A 19,166-nucleotide genomic window follows, 5' to 3' on the forward strand; every position below is an offset into this window, starting at 1 on the left:
ATAAACGAATAAGGAACTGTTGAGAGTAAAGTGTAGCATTTACTGTCACATAAAGCCTACAAAAGACTAAAATCTTGACCATATTTTCAACTGAATATTTTGAGATTTTAATAAAGATTTGTTCATTTATGCACAATTAAATTTTTTAATAATAATAAATAATTAATATTTATTCACTGAATGCTTTAAATGTGTATGATGCTGTTAATTTAGTGGCCTATATGCCCACTAGGGAGGCATTTGAAATTTAGTAACAGAGAAATTATTTTGGGAGAAATACAAACGTTGCAAAGTAAAAGTGAAATGGCCAAATGGTTTATTTTAAAAATGGTTTAAAAAAAAAAAAAGGATGGAAAAAAGTCCATGTCTATACTAGTTCTGATTGCGATACACATTGAAATGTTTGCTTTATTCTACACATTTCTTTTTAACACTAAAACACACCTATACTGACAAACAGAGCAAACACTACACTACTTGAAACAGGAGGTTTGCATAGTTTCCATGTTTGCAAAGTTTGATTTGATGTGCACCAGATAGATACACTGACAAAAAGAAAGAGTACACAGAGGCCAATCATATATCAGTTTAATAAATCAAGATGTGCTTCTTTTACTTGCAGGAATGCAGAATTTATATTGTACATAGTAAAAGTATGAACAAAACAGTGTGTGTGTGACAGGAGTTAAATTAAATCTAGATGTGCATGACTGCTAGGGACCTATGACAGGATGATAAATATGTGTGTTAGGTTGTGATTAGTTTTGGTTTAGTAAGTGACGACATTTTCTACTGGAAATTATTCATTGTATAACAGTGAATAAAACTTCTGTCCCGTCTTGACTTGGACGATTTGGCAGTGAAAGACAGCTGACGTATTATCACAAATAAATAAATTGATCTTTACTGTAATCTTTTCTGGAAATTGCGACTGCGGGAATTCTGTTATCTAACATCAGTGATTTCAGATAATTGTGTTTAACATCTCTGCCGCCCCACTAAAACGCAAACACTTGTAAATGTATCCATATGAGAGTGGATGTTGTGTAAATGTAACAGAATAATAGAAATACGTTATACGATAGATACATTAATGCTATGTAAAACAATATATACTGTAGGTTAGTGAATACAGAGTAAAGTAGTGTTTTTTGTTCTTCTCTGCAGACCATCAGAATTTCTTCGGCATGGACGAGCGACTAGGCCCGGTAGCCATCAGTTTCCGCCGTGAGGAGAAAGAAGGCTCCAGTGGCGCTCAGTATACATACAGGATCATATTCCGAACAACAGAGGTGAACCTTACACATTCATGCATGTGTACATATTTTCTTATTAAACTCTCCCCCTGGCATTTTATTTCCTTTGTCAGTGATTATAGATTCTAAAGTGAAATTAAACACTTCTTTAAAAGTGTTTAACACTTTCTCTAAAACCTCCTTTATTTGTGCTTCTTTCCCTCTTTCTCACTCAGTCACGTTTTATCTTCTTCTTTTCAAATCTGCCAAACCTCTAACCTCATCGTCCGTAACGTGGCGTCTCTGCCTGCATCTCTCCCTCAAATATTTCTCTCTTTTTATATTACCTGTTTCTCTCCACCCTCCTGTCCATTTATCACTCTTAGGGTTGCTTATCCTGATGTCTTCTGTCTGTCTCTTTGCTCTGCATTGGTATTACATCTCTACGCCTTTCTCTCAGCCTCTCCTCATGTCACCCTATAGTGCTATCATTTCTTGTAGTACACGTCTCTCTTCTTCATGTCGTGTTATCTCTCTCTACCCTCCTATTAGGCAGTCTGACACATAAAGGCAGGAATGCAACCAGCCTCCCACTCCGCGCACACACACACACACACACACACACACACACACACACACACACACACACACACACACACCCACACACACACACACACACAGACACACATCACGATCAATGTTCTTTTGCTATATGTAAAAAAAATCTCATAAATAAGAGAAAAAAAGCTTTTTCAGATTTTGTTATAAAACTGCAAAAAACAATTTGTGGTTTAAAATATAAAAAAAAATGAAAATGTAAGGAAAAGCATCAAAATCTTCAAAGCACTGTTAAAATATACAAAATGTACAAGTGTCCCCTGTGTAGGTGAATTAAAATATATTAAGTATTTTTAAATAAACTGAATAACCATTTAAATAAACACATGATTCAGTTATTACAGTCAAATTACTAAAAATACAGAATTACAGTGACGAAAATACAGTGACAAAGAATATAAAGTCCTACAGACTGATCACATTTATTCAAGAGATATTTCTATTCTAGTGGGTTGGTCTGATGGCCCTATGAGTCATGAGTTCTAATGAAGGGTTTTGATAGGGATAAAAATGATGTAAATCATATGCTATATGTTTAAAAAAGCTACATTCTAAAACCATTCAAAACTTGAGATTTTGAAGTGACCTATTAAAAATAAAAGGCCTCCAATGTCTTTGGAGGATGCTTCCAGTACAGTTATTGTGATGTGTTAAACCTAAGATCCATTGAAGTTGTGGCAGGAAGTGTTGTTTTTTCCTTTCTATTTATCACCATTCTCTATGTACTGTAGTCATATATGGTGTGGAACGTAAGTCTTGGACCAAATGGCAAACCCTTGGAGATTGATGCATGTACATGGCTGAGCTAAATATTATTATTTTTTTAGCTCAAGACCCTGCGTGGCTCCATTCTAGAAGAGTCTGTACCATCCGCAGCACGACACACAACCCCAAAAGGGCTTTCTCCTAAAAGACTTCTGGAGTTCATCCTTCCTGATCTCAACCTGCACTGTTTGAGGCTTGCCTCTACATCTCCCAAAGTCCGTGACACACTGCTCAAGCTGGATGAGCAAGGGGTGAGCGTGATAATTTGAAACCAATTTTACACTGTTTAGAGAGCTGAAAATTTTTTTACATACCACATACATAAGCTATTTAGACTTTCTCTGAAACTACAGTAGCTGCGTACTGATCTGTTTCTTGGATGATGATGTCTCTCTGCTCAGTGGTTACCGTTAAGCGATGAACATTTACTTTATGGTCTCATAATATATACATGTGGATGCCTTATTCAGCTTTATAAGTGCTCTTGTGTTCTTTAAAAGGGATTGGGTAAGACGGTTAATGTGCTTAGGTCATAAACGTTCATCTTATTATTGAAAGTACCTGAGGATGAAATAGCTTTGATTACTGTGTGAGAGAACATCAGGTTTTCCAGTGAGAAGAAGAAACCTAAGGTATGTATGGGTATGCGATATGATATTATATGATATGATGTGGCATCGATATACAGTACAGAGGTGTAACTACAGAAATGAAAAGACAATTATGTCAAAAGAAAATCATGAGATGATCATGAGACTGGGCCCTGCTCGCTTTGGTGAGTTTGTTCAAATGGATATGTACATGATACTGTCACAGTAGATGGTTTACCTGTAATTAATTACAAAAAGAAAGAGGAAATAAGAATTGGAAAAGAGGATGCTGAACAAGAGGCAGTTGTAGATGTAATGGCAAACAATGGCAGCTGTAAACCAAGCTAATGTGATGTCAAAGCAATTTTGAATCATGTATAGTGTCTGTTAAAAGTTTGGAAACAAATCTTTTTTTTAAAGACACATGCATGTACCTTTTGATTGTATGGCACAAACTGGGTAAGTTAATGGTATGAGGTAGGAGTGTTCCCGACTAAGAATTTTTAATCGATGTTTAAAACGATGTTGTCAGGGATCCAACAGCCACACCCTCACCAAACCCTCCTATCACTCCAAGCAGCTCTCCTACTTACTAATCATCTACACCTGGCCCAAATCAGTCATCACGCTATATAACCTCCGTTCATCCACAAGCTACACTGTTTGGTTCTTCATCGTGTACCAGATTCTGTTTGTTTGTTGCTCTCTCTAAAGTCACAGCTTTCACCTGGTTAGTTTAACCTGAGTTTTGTTGCGGTTTGCCTTGCCCTTATCAGGGGACAGCCTGCCACGCCATCCCTCAGCTCCACACACATACACACTTAGTCTGTCCCCATCATACTTAGTATCGGCACCTGCGGCTTGTTAGCCTCAGCCCTACATAAACCCCTCTCCTGCGCTCACTCACCGTCAGTTCTACTATCTCTAGATAAACACTGTGACCTCGCTACACGACATTCCACTGTCCTGTGGACATCCACCGCGGCCTCTTTACCTCCAGAGACCGCTCTGTTCTTCCTCCCCGAAGAACCATTTACTTTTTGTTCGGCATTTCTGTTTGTTTACCTGTTGCGCTACTACTTCGTAAAAACCCTTTTCTTCACTAACCTGGGGTTTTGCTTCAGTCACTCTGCAACCGTGACAGCCCTTTTGTTCCTCATTAAAAAGACCTTTGTGGATTTCACTTCGCTTTCCGGCACGTTCTTTTCGCCTGACAGATGTACAGATATATAAGAAAATGTATAAAAACATTTTGGATCAATAAACCTAAAAAATAACAAATACCCACAGAAAGGCCACACTGCAGACAGGATTTGCATTTCACATGTCGGCAAATCATATTGAATAGGCTAAATTGCCGAGCGCTCTAAGTACGGCTCAGCATCGATACACTGAGAAGCATTTAAAAATAAATGTACAGATCAACATTATTATATATAGGCTGTTTATTAACTTATCCGGAGAAAATACGTAGTTTTATGTGAAATTAGACATTGAGCACGCCCGTATAATAAAAATGGTATGATCCTCGTTTCATAACACCTCTGCAAAGATTCAACTGTGAGATCCAATCAGGCTTCTCCTATCAAGCACCGAATCTTCAACTTTACAGGGTTTTACTTTTTAAAGATTTAATTTGACCAAACAAATATATAAATGTATAAATGTTAAGCTTAATTTACATTGAAAATTCTCCCTTAGCATGAATAACAACTTATTATCTCTAATGTTGGGTTGCAGTAGTTATTTTAATCCATACAACCATTTATATATATATATATATATATATATATATATATATATATATATATATATATATATATATATATATATATATATATATAAAAACAGAATTATTGCTTATGTGTTTAACTTGCAGAGTAATCTTAATGTTTTTACCGATTGCAGAATGAATTTTCTGATGATAATGCTTTTTAAGTAATTTCATAATTCCACAGAGCCACAGTCATGTGTTCATGTGAACAGGACAACAACAATGGCTCGCATTACATTTACCCATTATAACTTCTGTTTTTAATGATTTTCCTATTAGGGTAAACCTGATCATGTTTTAATCAATACTTAATGGTCATCGTGATTTATTAAGCACTATATCAGTATCAGTTGCTCTGCACTAATTTGTAATAACTTGGGGGTGGATTTTGAAATAAAAACCAAAAAAATGGGGCTGGATTCCAAATGGCTCCCTGCTGATATCCCTAGTGTTAGGTGTTAATAAAATATTTGCTGCCTAATGTTATTGTTATCATTATCAATATTTAATAGTAACAGTCAATCCAGCCACTGATGCATGTATGTGTGTTTATGTGCATAGCTGAATTTCCAGCGTAAGTTGGGAGTGATGTACTGCCGGGCGGGACAGAGCACAGAGGAAGACATGTATAATAACGAGAGTGCCGGGCCAGCATTTGAGGAGTTCCTGGACCTGCTGGGAGAGAGAGTGAGACTAAAAGGCTGGGAGAAGTACAGAGCACAGCTGGACAACAAGAGTGAGAGAATAATTCCTTACTACTTTCAGAAGAACCCCTGACTGTTATGTTTTATAAAGTGCATAAGATAAGATGTAGTTGTTCTGAATTTGTAAGTGTAGGTGATCAGCAGTGTGCATTAACATTTTGCCTTGTGCTTGGATGATCCTAAATGTGTATGTGTTCACAGATTGTTCTTTCTGTTTTCACAGCGGATTCCACCGGGACACACTCTCTATACACGCGTTATCAAGATTATGAGATCATGTTCCATGTTTCCACGATGCTCCCATACACAGCCAACAACACACAACAGGTAAACTGTCAAAAAGTATATGATTAAAGATAGATAGATAGATAGATAGATAGATAGATAGATAGATAGATAGATAGATAGATAGATAGATAGATAGATAGATAGATAGATAGATAGATAGATAGATAAAAACGGTGTATACACAGAGGTATAATGTACAGATATATAGGATAGGATTTGCTATGAATTTTCAAATATGTACAATTGTATTTTTACAGTGAAGAAGATAGCAATTTTCTTTGAGAGTTTTATGCTGCTTAGAGATGTAGCATTAGCAGTTTGAATAGATCGACCAGCTTCACGTGTGAGAACGTAGCACATGTAAGCCTCCACCCTCCCCAGTTGGTATCCATGGTTTTGAAGGGTATGCAGGATGGTGGGTAAAAAAATTGGCAGGTGAACAACCCAGGGGAAAGGGAAGGGGAAGGTTATTAAATAGTAAAATCTGATCATGTTTAAGACTCTAGACATTGACCTTTCAAAAGTGGTGACAGAACATCAGACAGAACTGTGGGTAATAGTTGCTGGCAGCATAACAAAAAGGGATATAAACGCGCTCCCTTGAATAAGAGCTCTTTAGCAGCACATTGTACTTTTTTATGATCGCAAAGCTTTCGGAGGTAGGTTATTTAATCTGGTGTAATGTTTCATGGATTTCGGGGGCAACGGCTGTGCTGTATTAACATACATCTGCCTTTGCTTTTCCTGCAGCTACTGCGAAAGAGGCACATAGGGAACGATATTGTGACCATAGTCTTCCAGGAGCCAGGGGCGATGCCGTTTACTCCCAAAACCATCCGCTCTCACTTCCAGCACGTGTTCATAATCGTCCAAGTGCACGAGCCCTGCACAGAAAACACCTACTATCGGTAAGAGCGGTCAGATAACGACGTCCACAACAAGCCGTAGAAAGCAGAAATCAATGCAATCTATTCACATTATCAAACCGAATCTCCAAGAATTTAAAATGTTAAACATAAATTTTGAGCTCATCGAGGTGATTCATTGAAAATGATTTCTCTACTTCTCTGAGCTACTTCAGTTTGTCTTAATTTGTTAGACTGTCTAAGACTAATTAGTGCTAGATGCACCAATTAGGTCAAGTCAAATGACCCAAAGCAGATGGTCTAATCCTCAGATATACCCTCAGTGCCAGAATTATTGGCATCCTCGTAAAGGATGGTCGAAAAGGGTTATGAGAAACATCTTTGAGGTTAATCCCAGACCAATGATATGTAAAAAACTAACATTTAATTGAGATAATGTGGATGTCTTGATATTTGTCACCATTGCACAGGTGATGTTTTTTACAAGGCAAAGAAGTGTAAATAATATGGGGTGAGAATAAATGATATATTTATCACTCAAATGGTACTGATAGAAATAACCTTGCATTCTTTGTGTACATTTTTGTTTCCTCGAATGTTTGTTAGAATGTAGTAATTTCATGAATTTCTTGTAATTCATTCGACAAGTTTGGTATTTAACCATTTGTTTTGAAATGGGTGCAGATAATTATGCAGTGCATCCGGAAAATATTCACAGCGCTTCACTTTTTCCACATTTTGTTTTGTTACAGCCTTATTTCAAAATAGATTACGTTCATTATTTTCCTCAAAATTCTACAAAGCACATAGATGACGTTTGTTTGAAAACTTTGCATGTAAAAATCACATGTACAAAAAAATGACATGTATATAAGTATTCACAGCCTTTGCCATGACACTGAAATATGAGCTCGGATGCATCCTGTCTCCACTGATCATCCTTTAGATGTTTCTACAACTTGATTGGAGATTACTTGTGGTAAATTTAGTTGATTGAACATGATTTGGAGGTCCCACAATTAACAGTGAATGTCAGAGCACAAACCAAGCCATGAAGTCTAAGGAATTATCTGTAGACCTCCAAGACAGGATTATATTGAGGCAAAGATCTGGGGCAGGGAACAGAAAAATTTCTGCAGCATTGAAGGTCCCGATAAGCAAAATGTGGAAAGTTCTGTGAATAATTTTCGGATGCGCTGTAGAATGTTTGCTTTGTAATGTCACGATTTGATTCAAATTTAGTTGCCAAATGTATTGTTATGTCATATTTAGTTAGTAGCTCGGTAAAGTAAAGTAAAAAACGTACATCCAAAACTATTGCTTTTGTACCACAGAGAGATGTTATCCTAGTTGCATCAAAAAGAGTTTGCAAATATCCATGGTGACAGTCTTTGGTGTTCCATGCCTTGTTGTGTCACTGGACATTTGTGTGGACTCAATCATTTGTGACAAACAAAAACATCATCTGGCCAAAAATATAAGAAAAAAAAGGTTAATGCCTAAACAGATTAGGAATTAGCACTTTCATCCGCATTAAAATAGTCATCTTTTAGGGGTTATTCATTGCTATCTGCTATCTGCTATCTATCATTAAATGTGTCAGCTACTAACCCACAGTAATGTAATCATTTAGGAATGTTTATTTCTACCAATTTTATGCTCAGTGTGCCTTTTCTTATGCATTTATTAGAGTTGCTGTTACTCGCTCCAAGGACATGCCTCTTTTTGGCCCACTTTTCCCCAAAGGTGCACGCTTTCCACGTTCGCAGGCCTTCCGCGACTTCCTGCTCGCCAAGGCCATAAACGCTGAAAACGCAGCTGAAAAATCAGAGAAGTTTCGCTCAATGGCCACTCGTACACGCCAGGAATATCTAAAGGACCTAGCAGAGAACTACGCCACCACCACACCTATCGATTCATCCACCAAGTTTCCACTGCTGTCCCTGGGAGGCAAGCGCAAAGACAAGTTTAAGGGGGCTAAAGGAGCTGAGCTTCACAGTGCCGGCGCTCTTGTATGGGCCGTGTATGCCACACAGGAAGACGACGGCCACAAACTGGCCTGTCTGCTGGGCGTCTCGGCCGAATCCGTGGTGCTGATTGAGCGCTGCAGCAAGAGAGTCATCTTCAACTGCTCCTGTCGTGACGTGATTGGATGGAAGGCGGTCACCGAGTCTGGCATCAAGAGTGGGCCTTGCCTGGATATTTTCTACGAGAGGGGCGAGGCCGTCTCGATTACAGTGTCCGAGAGCCAGATGGAAGATATTAAAGAGGTGGTCCAGAGGCTTGAGGTGAGGATTGATACTCATTAATCATCTCCGGTACTGAGCTAATGACTTGAGCTAGTTTAGATGGTAGTGACACACTTTAGTTTTTTACACAGAAATGAATTAGGCTATGTAAAAGTGAGAAGGCAAAAGATTATAATGAGGAATGGATTCCACATAGTCACACACGGTTATCCAGTTTCTGTTCTCAGAACTGTTAGTTCCTGTCTGCTTTAACTTCATTTTCAGAAGAAAGGAGAAGCAAAACAACTGCCATTTTGTAATTACTAATACTACCACTAATAATAATAATAATAATAATAATAATAATAATAATAATAACATGGAAAGCAAAAAGAATATTTGTTTGTTTGCTAATATTTTAAATTAATTTATGAAAAACATTTTGGATTTTGAATCGAAGATCTTTCGATTTTCATTATCAATCATTTATTATCATATTTTAGTATCAGTCAAAAAAATCAAACACAGTAACAAAAATATCTTTTTTTAATATATTATCATATTAATAAATTGAATAGAAATTCGACAAAAATATTCTAAAAACACATTTAAAAAAATATTTCAATCAGTAATTATAAACAGACCGAATATGTTTTAATCTCAATTAGTAATGTTTTTTCAGAATATATTAACAAAATGGTGCAGGTAGTGTTGTTGGTAATATGTGGTGTGGATAATATCTTTATGGAATTTTGCATGGTGGCCTCATGAAATTATCATGATCATTATGCTGTAGCTGGTGACACGAGGTTGTGAGGCATGTGAAATGACCCCTCTGAGGGACAACACGGGTCAGCCAGGTTTCCTGATGAGCGCAGAGGGATTTGTGACGGATGTGCAGCGCTTCGGTTATGCCGAGAGTGGAGGCCTGAAGCTGGGCGCTCGTGTGGTGAGACTCTGCGGCCAAACGCTCGTCCACCTCACCCAGGATGAGAGAACGAGGCTCTTGCGTACAGCACCCAAAATTCACATCACCGTCATCCCACCGGACAGGAATGGCAAACCTCGAAGGTGAGAGGAATAAAGGAAGGGTGTGTGTGTGTGTGTGTGTGTGTGTGTGTGTGTGTGTGTGTGTGTGTGTGTGTGTGTGTGTGTGTGTGTGTGTGTGTGTGTGTGTGTGTGTGTGTGTGTGTGTGTGTGTGTGTGTTAATCTTAATGATAAGGTTTAAAAATATGGGTACGAATGGAAAAGAATTGGTGGTAGAAGAGAGAGACAGAGAAGAAGATGAGAATATGTAAGAGCATGATAGAGGATACGGTTTCTAAATGAATGGATTTAAATGATAAACTGTGCCAGGCAGAAAGAGAGAGAGTGATGGGAACAATTGCGTAAAAAAGCACTGGAAAGAATAAAAAATGGATGATTCTGTATCAGAGGTTTTAAATGAGTGAGCATGTGGAACTTATAGAGCGTGAATGAAGTAGCTGAGCAAAACAATCTATTTTACATGGTGTAAGAAAGATGAGAAAACAGAATGAAGTGATAGAAGAACGATAGTGGGACTGAAAGAATCGTGTGATGGATGTCACTGTGAAAGTAGATTTTGGGGGGAGAGCAATGATGGATGAGAGGATGGGGTATGCTGGGGTAAGAAATAGAGAGTCAGAGCTCAGAAAGGAGTGTGTGTGCAGTGGAGGAAAATGAGAAGTGAATGATGGAGTAGATCAGATTTGGGAATAGGTGGAGAACTGCACAAATGACAGAAGAATGCAGGACTGGTGGAAGGCATATTCATTTTGTGCTGGAAGACTGGTTTGAAAATGATAACAGATGAGAAAGAAGAAAGATAGAAATAGTATTGTGTATGGGGAGTTCTGCAGAAATGAAGTGTGTATGCGGCACGTCGGGGGGATGAACATGACTTATGGGACCGAGGTGCGAATCTGAGACAATGGGGAGGAGAGGAAAGGACAGATAGAGGGTAAAAGAAAGGATGAAAGAAAGCAACAGATGGAGAAAGAAAGGAAGAGTGGACAGCTAGGGGTCAGATCTCATTTTGTTGTTAATGATGTGTTCGAATCGCAGTTCCACCAGCTGCAGAAGCAATAATCAATTCTACTAATGATGCCTACAGGAGTTCGCAATTCACTCACACACACATGCCCACACACACACACACACACATGGCCAAAAAGAAGAGAGACAGAGAGAGGGACTGCAGTGAAATTCTCTTGTTGTTGAGCAGATAGACAGGCCTAATGTATCCCTTGTGGTGCGGAGTTTGCAAATTACAAAGCCTAACAAAATGGTGACAGTGAGGATAAAAATAGCTGCACATTTCCAGCATCTTAATATATCCCAGAAAACTGCGTCATTATAGCGGGGTACATGCAGGAACACTATATCAGGCATCCTTACAAAAAAAAAAAAAAAACTCATTCAATGCCAGTGAATGGCATAAGATTCCTCCATTTCAAACAATGTGTTGGCAAGTCTAGCTTTAAAGAGTAAGTGCCAAAATAATCTTGGTGTGGTTTACTTTTTTAGAGCTGGCCATTTCAGCAGAGATTCCCTCAATATTCGGACTGTTTTTTTGGAAGGATTTTCCTCTTTGAATGAACTCACTCCGACTGCAGATTGAGCATGAACATTTAACACTAAACTCTCTGCTTATGTGGACAATGCATAAAACATGAAAAGACAGTGTTATTGGGAGATAATTAGTGGTGTAATGTGTAGTGGTGTAATGCTGTGTGAAGCTACAGGGTTACTAATACATTTTAAAAATGTATACACCGATCAGGCAAACATTATGACAGGTGAAGTGAATAACACTGATTATCTCTTCACCATGGCACCTGTTAGTGGGTCGAATATATTAGGCAGGAATTGAACAAATTTGCAAGCAGATTTGAGAGAGTTTGACAAGGGCCAAATTGTAATGGCTAGACAATTGGCTCAGAGTATCTCCAAAACTACAGCTCTTGTGTGTTGTTCTCGGTTTGCAGTGGTCAGTAGCTATCAGAAGTGGTCCAAGGAAGGAACAGTGGTGAATCAGCGACAGGGTCATGGGCGGACAAGGTTTATTGATGCACATGGGGACTGATGGCTGGTCCATGTGTTCCGTAGCCACAGACATAATGGTGACATAGTGGTCAAATTGGTATGCCTGATTGGTATATGCCGCAATTAAAAAAAAGGCTAAATAATTATGAGCGCCTTCATATACACCTGGAACTAGGTTCTGCTATTAAACAGTCAGGTCAGTCAGGTCAAACAGATCCAGTGAATTTGATAAGCAAAGGTCTGAGAACTCTGTTATTTCGTATAAGCACCAGTTCAAATCAGGCCCTTCAACTCGCTATCCTGGTTCCTGCAGTTCTTTAATAGAATTACATCTTGGCTAAAATCCTTACCTGCACTCAGAGTTCTCACCTGGGAAAGGTTCCAATCCAGGCAGGTGTGGCCGTGTAGAGCGTTCCGGTGTAGCACTCACCATAAACCAGTAAACAGTTGGTTGGGTTGGGTTGGGTTTGTTTGGTTGGGTGCCAGTTACTCCCTTTACTTGGACAGGCAGAAAAGTGGGCAGTATTGTCCCACCTGGGTGGAGGAGATTTTCACGATTTTCATTGTGGAAACTGAACATCCCATAATAATAATATGGAATTAATCTGTTCCTATGTATTGACATTTTCCTTCATGCAATGCCAAGTTTAATTCACTGTAGTACAGTAAGTTATTAATTACTGCAATGAATTCTGAGTAATTAAAGGCTGCAAACAGCCTCGAATGTGGTTCCACACATAACATGAATCTATGAATAGCCTACATAATGATATAAATAAACTAGAGAACAATGCATTCTAATAGCACAATCCTGTTCTTGATATTGGTAGAAGACCTCAGCATGGTGATTTCCTTTAGAACTGTGTACTGAGTTGGTCCAACATGCACCTGTCCACTCACAGGTCTGAACAAACCACAGTGCTCCTGAAGCTACACTTATTACAGGCTGTTATTTTGTGCTTCCATGGCAGTACACAGCACTCTATCCAGTCTTTTTCTGAATTATTGGCAGAGTAAAAAAAAAAAAAAGATTGCCTTTAAACATATTGTGTTTAATATGTCATTAAATCAATAGTTTGCTCTTGTCTATAGCTCTGTGCTTTAAAAGTAATATCACTCTAGCAATCATTCGGTTATCAGCACAGCTGTGATTCCACTGATGCTAATCAATATCCATACTAATATTCAGTACAACTGCATTCTTGGTTGTGTGACATTGGTATTTGTCTTGCAGTCAGAACTACTGAGAATAAATCAACACACTTTTGACCAATCAGAATCGAAAAAATCAACGGCGGTATTGTGTTAAAAAAAATGCATGTGCGGAGCAACATATAGTATCAGTGTGACCACGGCAAGAACACATAAGACATAGCATGAAAACACCACAATTGACCTGTTTTAAAATGTACATGCTTGTTGTTTTAAAGTCAAATTGTCCACTTCAGTTAAATAAACAAAATCATACCCTGTTTTGTCTTGACTGCAGGTGACTGCTTGTAAACATTTTTTAATGTGTGTGTGTGTGTGTGTGTGTGTGTGTGTGTGTGTGTGTGTGTGTGTGTGTGTGTGTGTGTGTGTGTGCAGGAGCTTTTCTGAGCTTTATCAGAAGTCTATCCAAGACGCTGAAAGCAAGTCTGGCGAGGGCCATTTGGGCGAGGCCTGGGTCCTGGAAGAGCGAGAGGAAGAGGAGGACAGGGGTGAAGAAGAGGAGGGAAAAGAAGAGGAACGGGAGCAGGGTGAAGGAGAGGAGTCAGACAGCGTAACCCAATCAGATAGGAGGGAAGAAGAGGAGGGTAGAAATCCAACCATAAGTGACTTGCTCTCTCCACCAAACCTGTCTCTTCTTAGAGCTACATCGCTGCAGGATAATCCTCCTTCACAGGCACTGGAAATCACTCCCTCATCTCTTACACGAAGCTACTCACTCGAGAGAACCCTGCCCTACCAGGACATCTGTGATGGGTACACACATACACACACAATTCTAGTTTACACAATATGTAACACACTGTTAAATATAGTCAGTTTCTAAAATTTGCTTAAGTTTCTGAATACTCACTGACAACTCATAAGTACTCACCTGGTCATAAGTATGGTATGGTGTTTTTTGAGTATTGCAGTCAGTGTTTTAATTTATCCCAAAGGGGTTTATTAGGGTTATGATCAGAGCTCTATAGCAGGCCACTCAAGATCTTCCTCTCCAAACCATGAAAACCATATCTTCATGGGCCTATATGGGCCATACTGGAACAGGTTTGGGTTTCCAAGTTGGAATGAACGCAAAATTTTATTTTACCGCATCCTATTCAATTCTGTGTTTCCAGCTTTGTGACCTACAACGAAGGCATCCAAAAACTATACACGCATACAAAAAAAAACAGTTTCCGTCCTACGCAGGATGTGAGTGTTCTCCTTCGAATAACATGTTCTTTCAGAGAAGCGCATTCGCTTAAAACTCTTGATGCTCATTTTAGCACCAAAACAGCAGAGGAAGTGGTCTTGTTGAATCATCGAGTTGTTTTCGGCACAAGTTGTGCATGTGTTATTGTAGTGTTACACAACTAATCAGCCCTTCTGTTCCTATACTGTTTGATATTTAACAAAGCATCATGCATCATTAAATGCTATTATGAAATGTGGTCCTACTTGGTAAACTCACACTTGAAATATCACTTTACAGTATTTTTATATTGTGTCTATGAATAAATTCCAAAGTTAATAGCAGCTTGATTTGTTTTCTTATCTATACGTTTCAGTCATGTGTATGATAACGTTGGGGTGAAGGTGAACAGGCATATCTATGAGAATCCCGGAGAGCTGAGTGACGCGACCCCTGACCTCATACTGGCTGTTAAACCAAAAGTTCCCCCGCAGGAAGAGGAACAGGTTTGAACATTCTCACTCCACTCACAAATACACACAAAAGGATAGATGTCAATACAATATACTAGCAGGGCTTCCAGATGTACAGAAGTCATTAGGTGGCATGCTACAACAAAAACCTTACGTGTAGCATTCAAAACTGGTGTACAAGCCTACACACACAATTTAAACACTGTGCATGTGTAGACACGCAAAGTACACTTCTCTCCCGCTCGCATTTGTAGAAGGGTCGCATGAAATGGTAGTCAGCACAAAACATAGTGGAGAAAGGAGAAGTAAAACTGATTGCTATTATGTTCAATGTACTAAACTTTGAGTAAGGAGCAGCAGCCAGTTTTTCTCACCACCCAGAAGCAAATGTAAATTGGCACATTACTCACTTCGATGGAGACTTAGGCTTTTGCTGAAAATCTCACCATGGCCTCTTTTATTTTTAAGACTCCATCTTTTTCTTTATATCTTTTTTATTTATGACAAAATTCGGTACCTTGGTAAAACAACTTAAAAGACTGTTTTAAATGTTTTGCAGCCATATAAAGTTTCTATACGTAAATCTGGCAACCGTATTCATATGTCATAAAAATATGTGGCAATTACCTCAAGTCAAAGAAATTCGACAAGAAATAATAAACTTTCGGGACACTGCTGATTTCTTTTTATATTAATAAAGCCCAGACCAGAACGATGATATAGTGCAGTTTAAGTGCACACTTTTATATGTAGCTACCATTAAAACCAATCAATCAAATGCTACTTCTGAAAGAATGCACGTTTTGCACTTGTCTCCTTATATTAATACAAGTCAAAATGATATGCAAAATGAAACACATTCAGGCATATTCCATGAGCATGCTCTATTATTTAAGAAAGGAATGCTACTGCATTAATGATTTCCTCAGAAAGCTACAATTTATGCTTAATTTTTGTTTTTAGTGCTTAACAGAGTGGTAAGCAACTTTTTGGGCTGCGGCTAAATTGATTAAAGATATACAGGGTTGTTAGGCGAAACCACTCATAAAGCAATGCTCTAGAACAGATTACCACAAGCTGTGCACGCAAGCGTATCGTTATGGATTTCCTCTTTCATGTAATCTGCCATTAACTGCTAATTTTAGCAAGGTTATATTTAGATGCTTTATTTATAACAGTGGGTGGAGTAGTTCATTATTGCAGCACTTCTATTTAATATTTAATGATTATTTAGTGCACAGTTTGAAACCCCGAGTTATACAACACGCACCACTGATGTTTTATCATGAGCTAACACACTCCCGTAACTCATACAGGAGCTTTTATAAATAAACTATATTTAGAATGTGATTCATTCAGCAAACTTTTTCAACTTAGCGCTCTAAACAGACTCTTACATCTCCCACTCTCCCATTCTCATCTTCATACATTCATTTCACCCTCTTGCTCCCTCTCCCTTTCTCCCACTCATCCTCTTTTTTTTTCTTTTATTTGCTTCAGTTCGTAGCCGTTAAATCATCTTTCTCATATATCAAGTATCTTTTCTCCTGCGCGTTCCTGTTTTTTTTTTTACTTTCCTTTGTCTCTGTCACTTAATGCATGGAGTGTATTGTTAACCAGAAAACATTTATCAATATGTAGTACCGATGGTATGATTCACCGATTCGTAACATGCATTGGCATAAACCTTTACATTTAACAAAAATTTTACATAAAATGTAACTTTACTTATTATTATGAATATATAATTATAATAATTATTATTATTTAGAAAGTGGGCAATAATTTGTGGCCATTATTTTAAATGTAGATTGATTTCTCCTCGCTAAACTGTTTCTCATAGCGCCACTGCTGCTACGTGCTACGTATATCGCATCGGTAGCTCCTTTATGTGTAGCTTTAATGTATCGTATCGTTGGCTATGCATCATCGTTGGCCTCAGTTATGGAGGAGATGCACATTCCTAATATATAGTACCTAGTTGAACATTTTATTTCTCTCTCTTATTCTCTGTATATGTCTCTCTAGATTGAGGAGAGACCATCAGGGAGCGAGGCAATTGTTCACTCAGCATGTATGGAGAGGAACTCCAGAGCAGAGAGGAACTCCAGGGCGTTGAGCATCCATCATTCCATCACCAAGAGTAAGTGCCGGTGAAGTTTAGGTCAAGTGTCAAGTATAGACATTCCTCCATGTAACTTTTATACATTGAAACAAAAAGGCAGGAATATGGTGTTAGGAACATACAAAACAGCAACAAGGTACACACAATGCAAGTGCAAATACATTCAGGTGCCAAATGGGGATGGTATTTGTGTTGAAAAATTGAGGGTATGTGTGTGCGAACTCAAAAAAACATATTATTCTAGGGTGTTGGCTGAGTCAGAACTCTTACAGAAAAATTAGGTAAGAGATGGTGGTCTTGTTGACGCAGTGCTCCAGGATGATATATCAGTGGTTTGTAGAGACCTTGATAATCTTCTCAAATCACAGTCACCTTTCAGATCTTGTTGTCTGAGACTGCAACTTTCTCATGCAAGATTGAGACAGCAGGTTAGGAAGCTTTCTATTGTCCCCCAGTTGAAATGAATGAAAATGGATGGAAGTAAAGACACTGCTAGACATTTTTTGGCTGACTAGGTGATGTTAAGTGTACAGTTGAGGTCATCTGTGATGAGGAACTTATAGACTTGGACTCGCACCGAGTTTTGTCATTGATGTCAGTGAAGTGATCACTCTGGGTCTAACCTGATTCATCAATAATCATTTTAGTTTTATCGACCTTGAGAGATAGACTGTTGTCTCTGCACCCGTCTTGAAGCTGCTTCATCTCCTCCCTCTATGCTGACTCATCATTGTTGCTAATGAGGCTGGCCATTGTGGTGCCATCAGCAAACTTCATGATGCAGTTGGAGCTGTGCTTTGCGGAACAAGCATGGATCTAAAGCATAAAGAGAAGCGGGCTTAATACACAGTCCTGGTGGGTGCTGGACACTGCATTGCCGATTTGTTACTGATTACGAGTCACAAAGGCAAGGAATGGTAAAAGATATAGATATATTAACCTGAGATAGTTCCAGTATGGTAAGAAGAGCTAGCACAGATTCAAAACTCAATTGTTGGACAAAGACAAGACGACCATTTTCTAATCTTTATTGTCCATTTTTGTTGAATCTTAAGCCTATAGTAGCCTCAGATTTTTGGTCTAGCCTGACAAGAGTGGAGCCTTATGTGGTCCACAAGGCTTGACATGTTGTGCATTCTATTATGCTTTTATGCAGACCACAGAGGTAAAGACTAGTTATATTAGTTACAGTAACCTTTCTGTCAGCTCATACCTGCGTTTTTGTATACTCTTTCTACAACAAGGAATTTTCACCAGCAGAACTGCCTCTTACTAAGTGCAGAAGATACTATAGGTTGGCTGATGAATTGGTATTGCAGATTAGTTGATTGCTGGAACTATTAGCTATTTGCAAAAATACATACCGATTTCCAGCTTCTGGTTTGCTGGTCATTACTAGAGTGACCTCTAGAGGTGAATCATGGATGACACGTGCTGTTTGATTTTACACATGAAGCTGCGTGCTGCATGGAGAGCGCTATGTTATATTTATTATTTATAATTTATTAATTTTCGAATTACATTTATTAATTAATATATTCATATTTATTTTATTTAGCACATTTTAATGATTCAGTGTGTCATTCAGTGGATGATGTTTCTCTTATGTTTGTAATAAAGTTTAGTACAGTTTTACATGTAGTGTTATGTTTTTTTTTTTTTATCCAGTACCTATTTTAAAAACAATCGTTGGATTAATCAGTTATCGGAAAGTACGATACAACCTAGCTATTGTTATTGGTAAAAATCGGTCAACCTTTAGAAGATACTATTAAATGAAACAAATTTCAGTCGCATTCAGAATGTGGGTAATCTTATATGCATCATTCTGCTTTTCTTTACAGCAATAAAAATATATCATATAATTGTACATTTAACAGATAGATCATATTACACAGTAACATTTGTCTCCTAGTGTGTGTGTCTGGTGTCTGAAGCATCATGTCTAAAGGCACTAAGTGCAGATGTGTGGCCTGGTATAATAGTGCTAGTCCTTGTTAATTGATGTAAATGGAGCCTACAATCTTTTCTCACTTTGTCTCCTGAACCA

The 19,166-nt window shown here is 38.3% G+C and overlaps 1 protein-coding gene across 12 annotated transcripts in view; it reads left to right on the top strand.

Annotated features, from left to right (window-relative positions):
- Positions 1–19,166, top strand: part of sipa1 (signal-induced proliferation-associated 1) — a 66,284-nt gene that overhangs the window by 37,896 nt on the left and 9,222 nt on the right. For 11 of the 12 annotated variants that reach the window (XR_014531802.1, XR_014531803.1, XR_014531804.1 and 8 more), the window contains 10 exons: positions 1,168–1,292; positions 2,681–2,869; positions 5,544–5,718; positions 5,910–6,013; positions 6,725–6,882; positions 8,531–9,128; positions 9,865–10,139; positions 13,723–14,100; positions 14,895–15,024; positions 17,020–17,134. Coding sequence is in view for 8 of the 12 variants with exons in the window: in XM_083531568.1 (XP_083387694.1) it covers positions 1,168–1,292; positions 2,681–2,869; positions 5,544–5,718; positions 5,910–6,013; positions 6,725–6,882; positions 8,531–9,128; positions 9,865–10,139; positions 13,723–14,100; positions 14,895–15,024; positions 17,020–17,134 (2,247 nt within the window). In the remaining 4 variants the exon portion in view is untranslated. Of the gene's footprint in view, positions 1–1,167; positions 1,293–2,680; positions 2,870–5,543; positions 5,719–5,909; positions 6,014–6,724; positions 6,883–8,530; positions 9,129–9,864; positions 10,140–13,722; positions 14,101–14,894; positions 15,025–17,019; positions 17,195–17,773; positions 17,909–19,166 lie in introns of those variants that run through there. The other variant, XM_083531567.1, reaches the window with a different exon arrangement.

This window comes from Silurus aristotelis (assembly GCF_946808225.1).
Source record: "Silurus aristotelis genome assembly, chromosome: 26".
Taxonomy (NCBI): Eukaryota; Metazoa; Chordata; class Actinopteri; order Siluriformes; family Siluridae; genus Silurus; species Silurus aristotelis.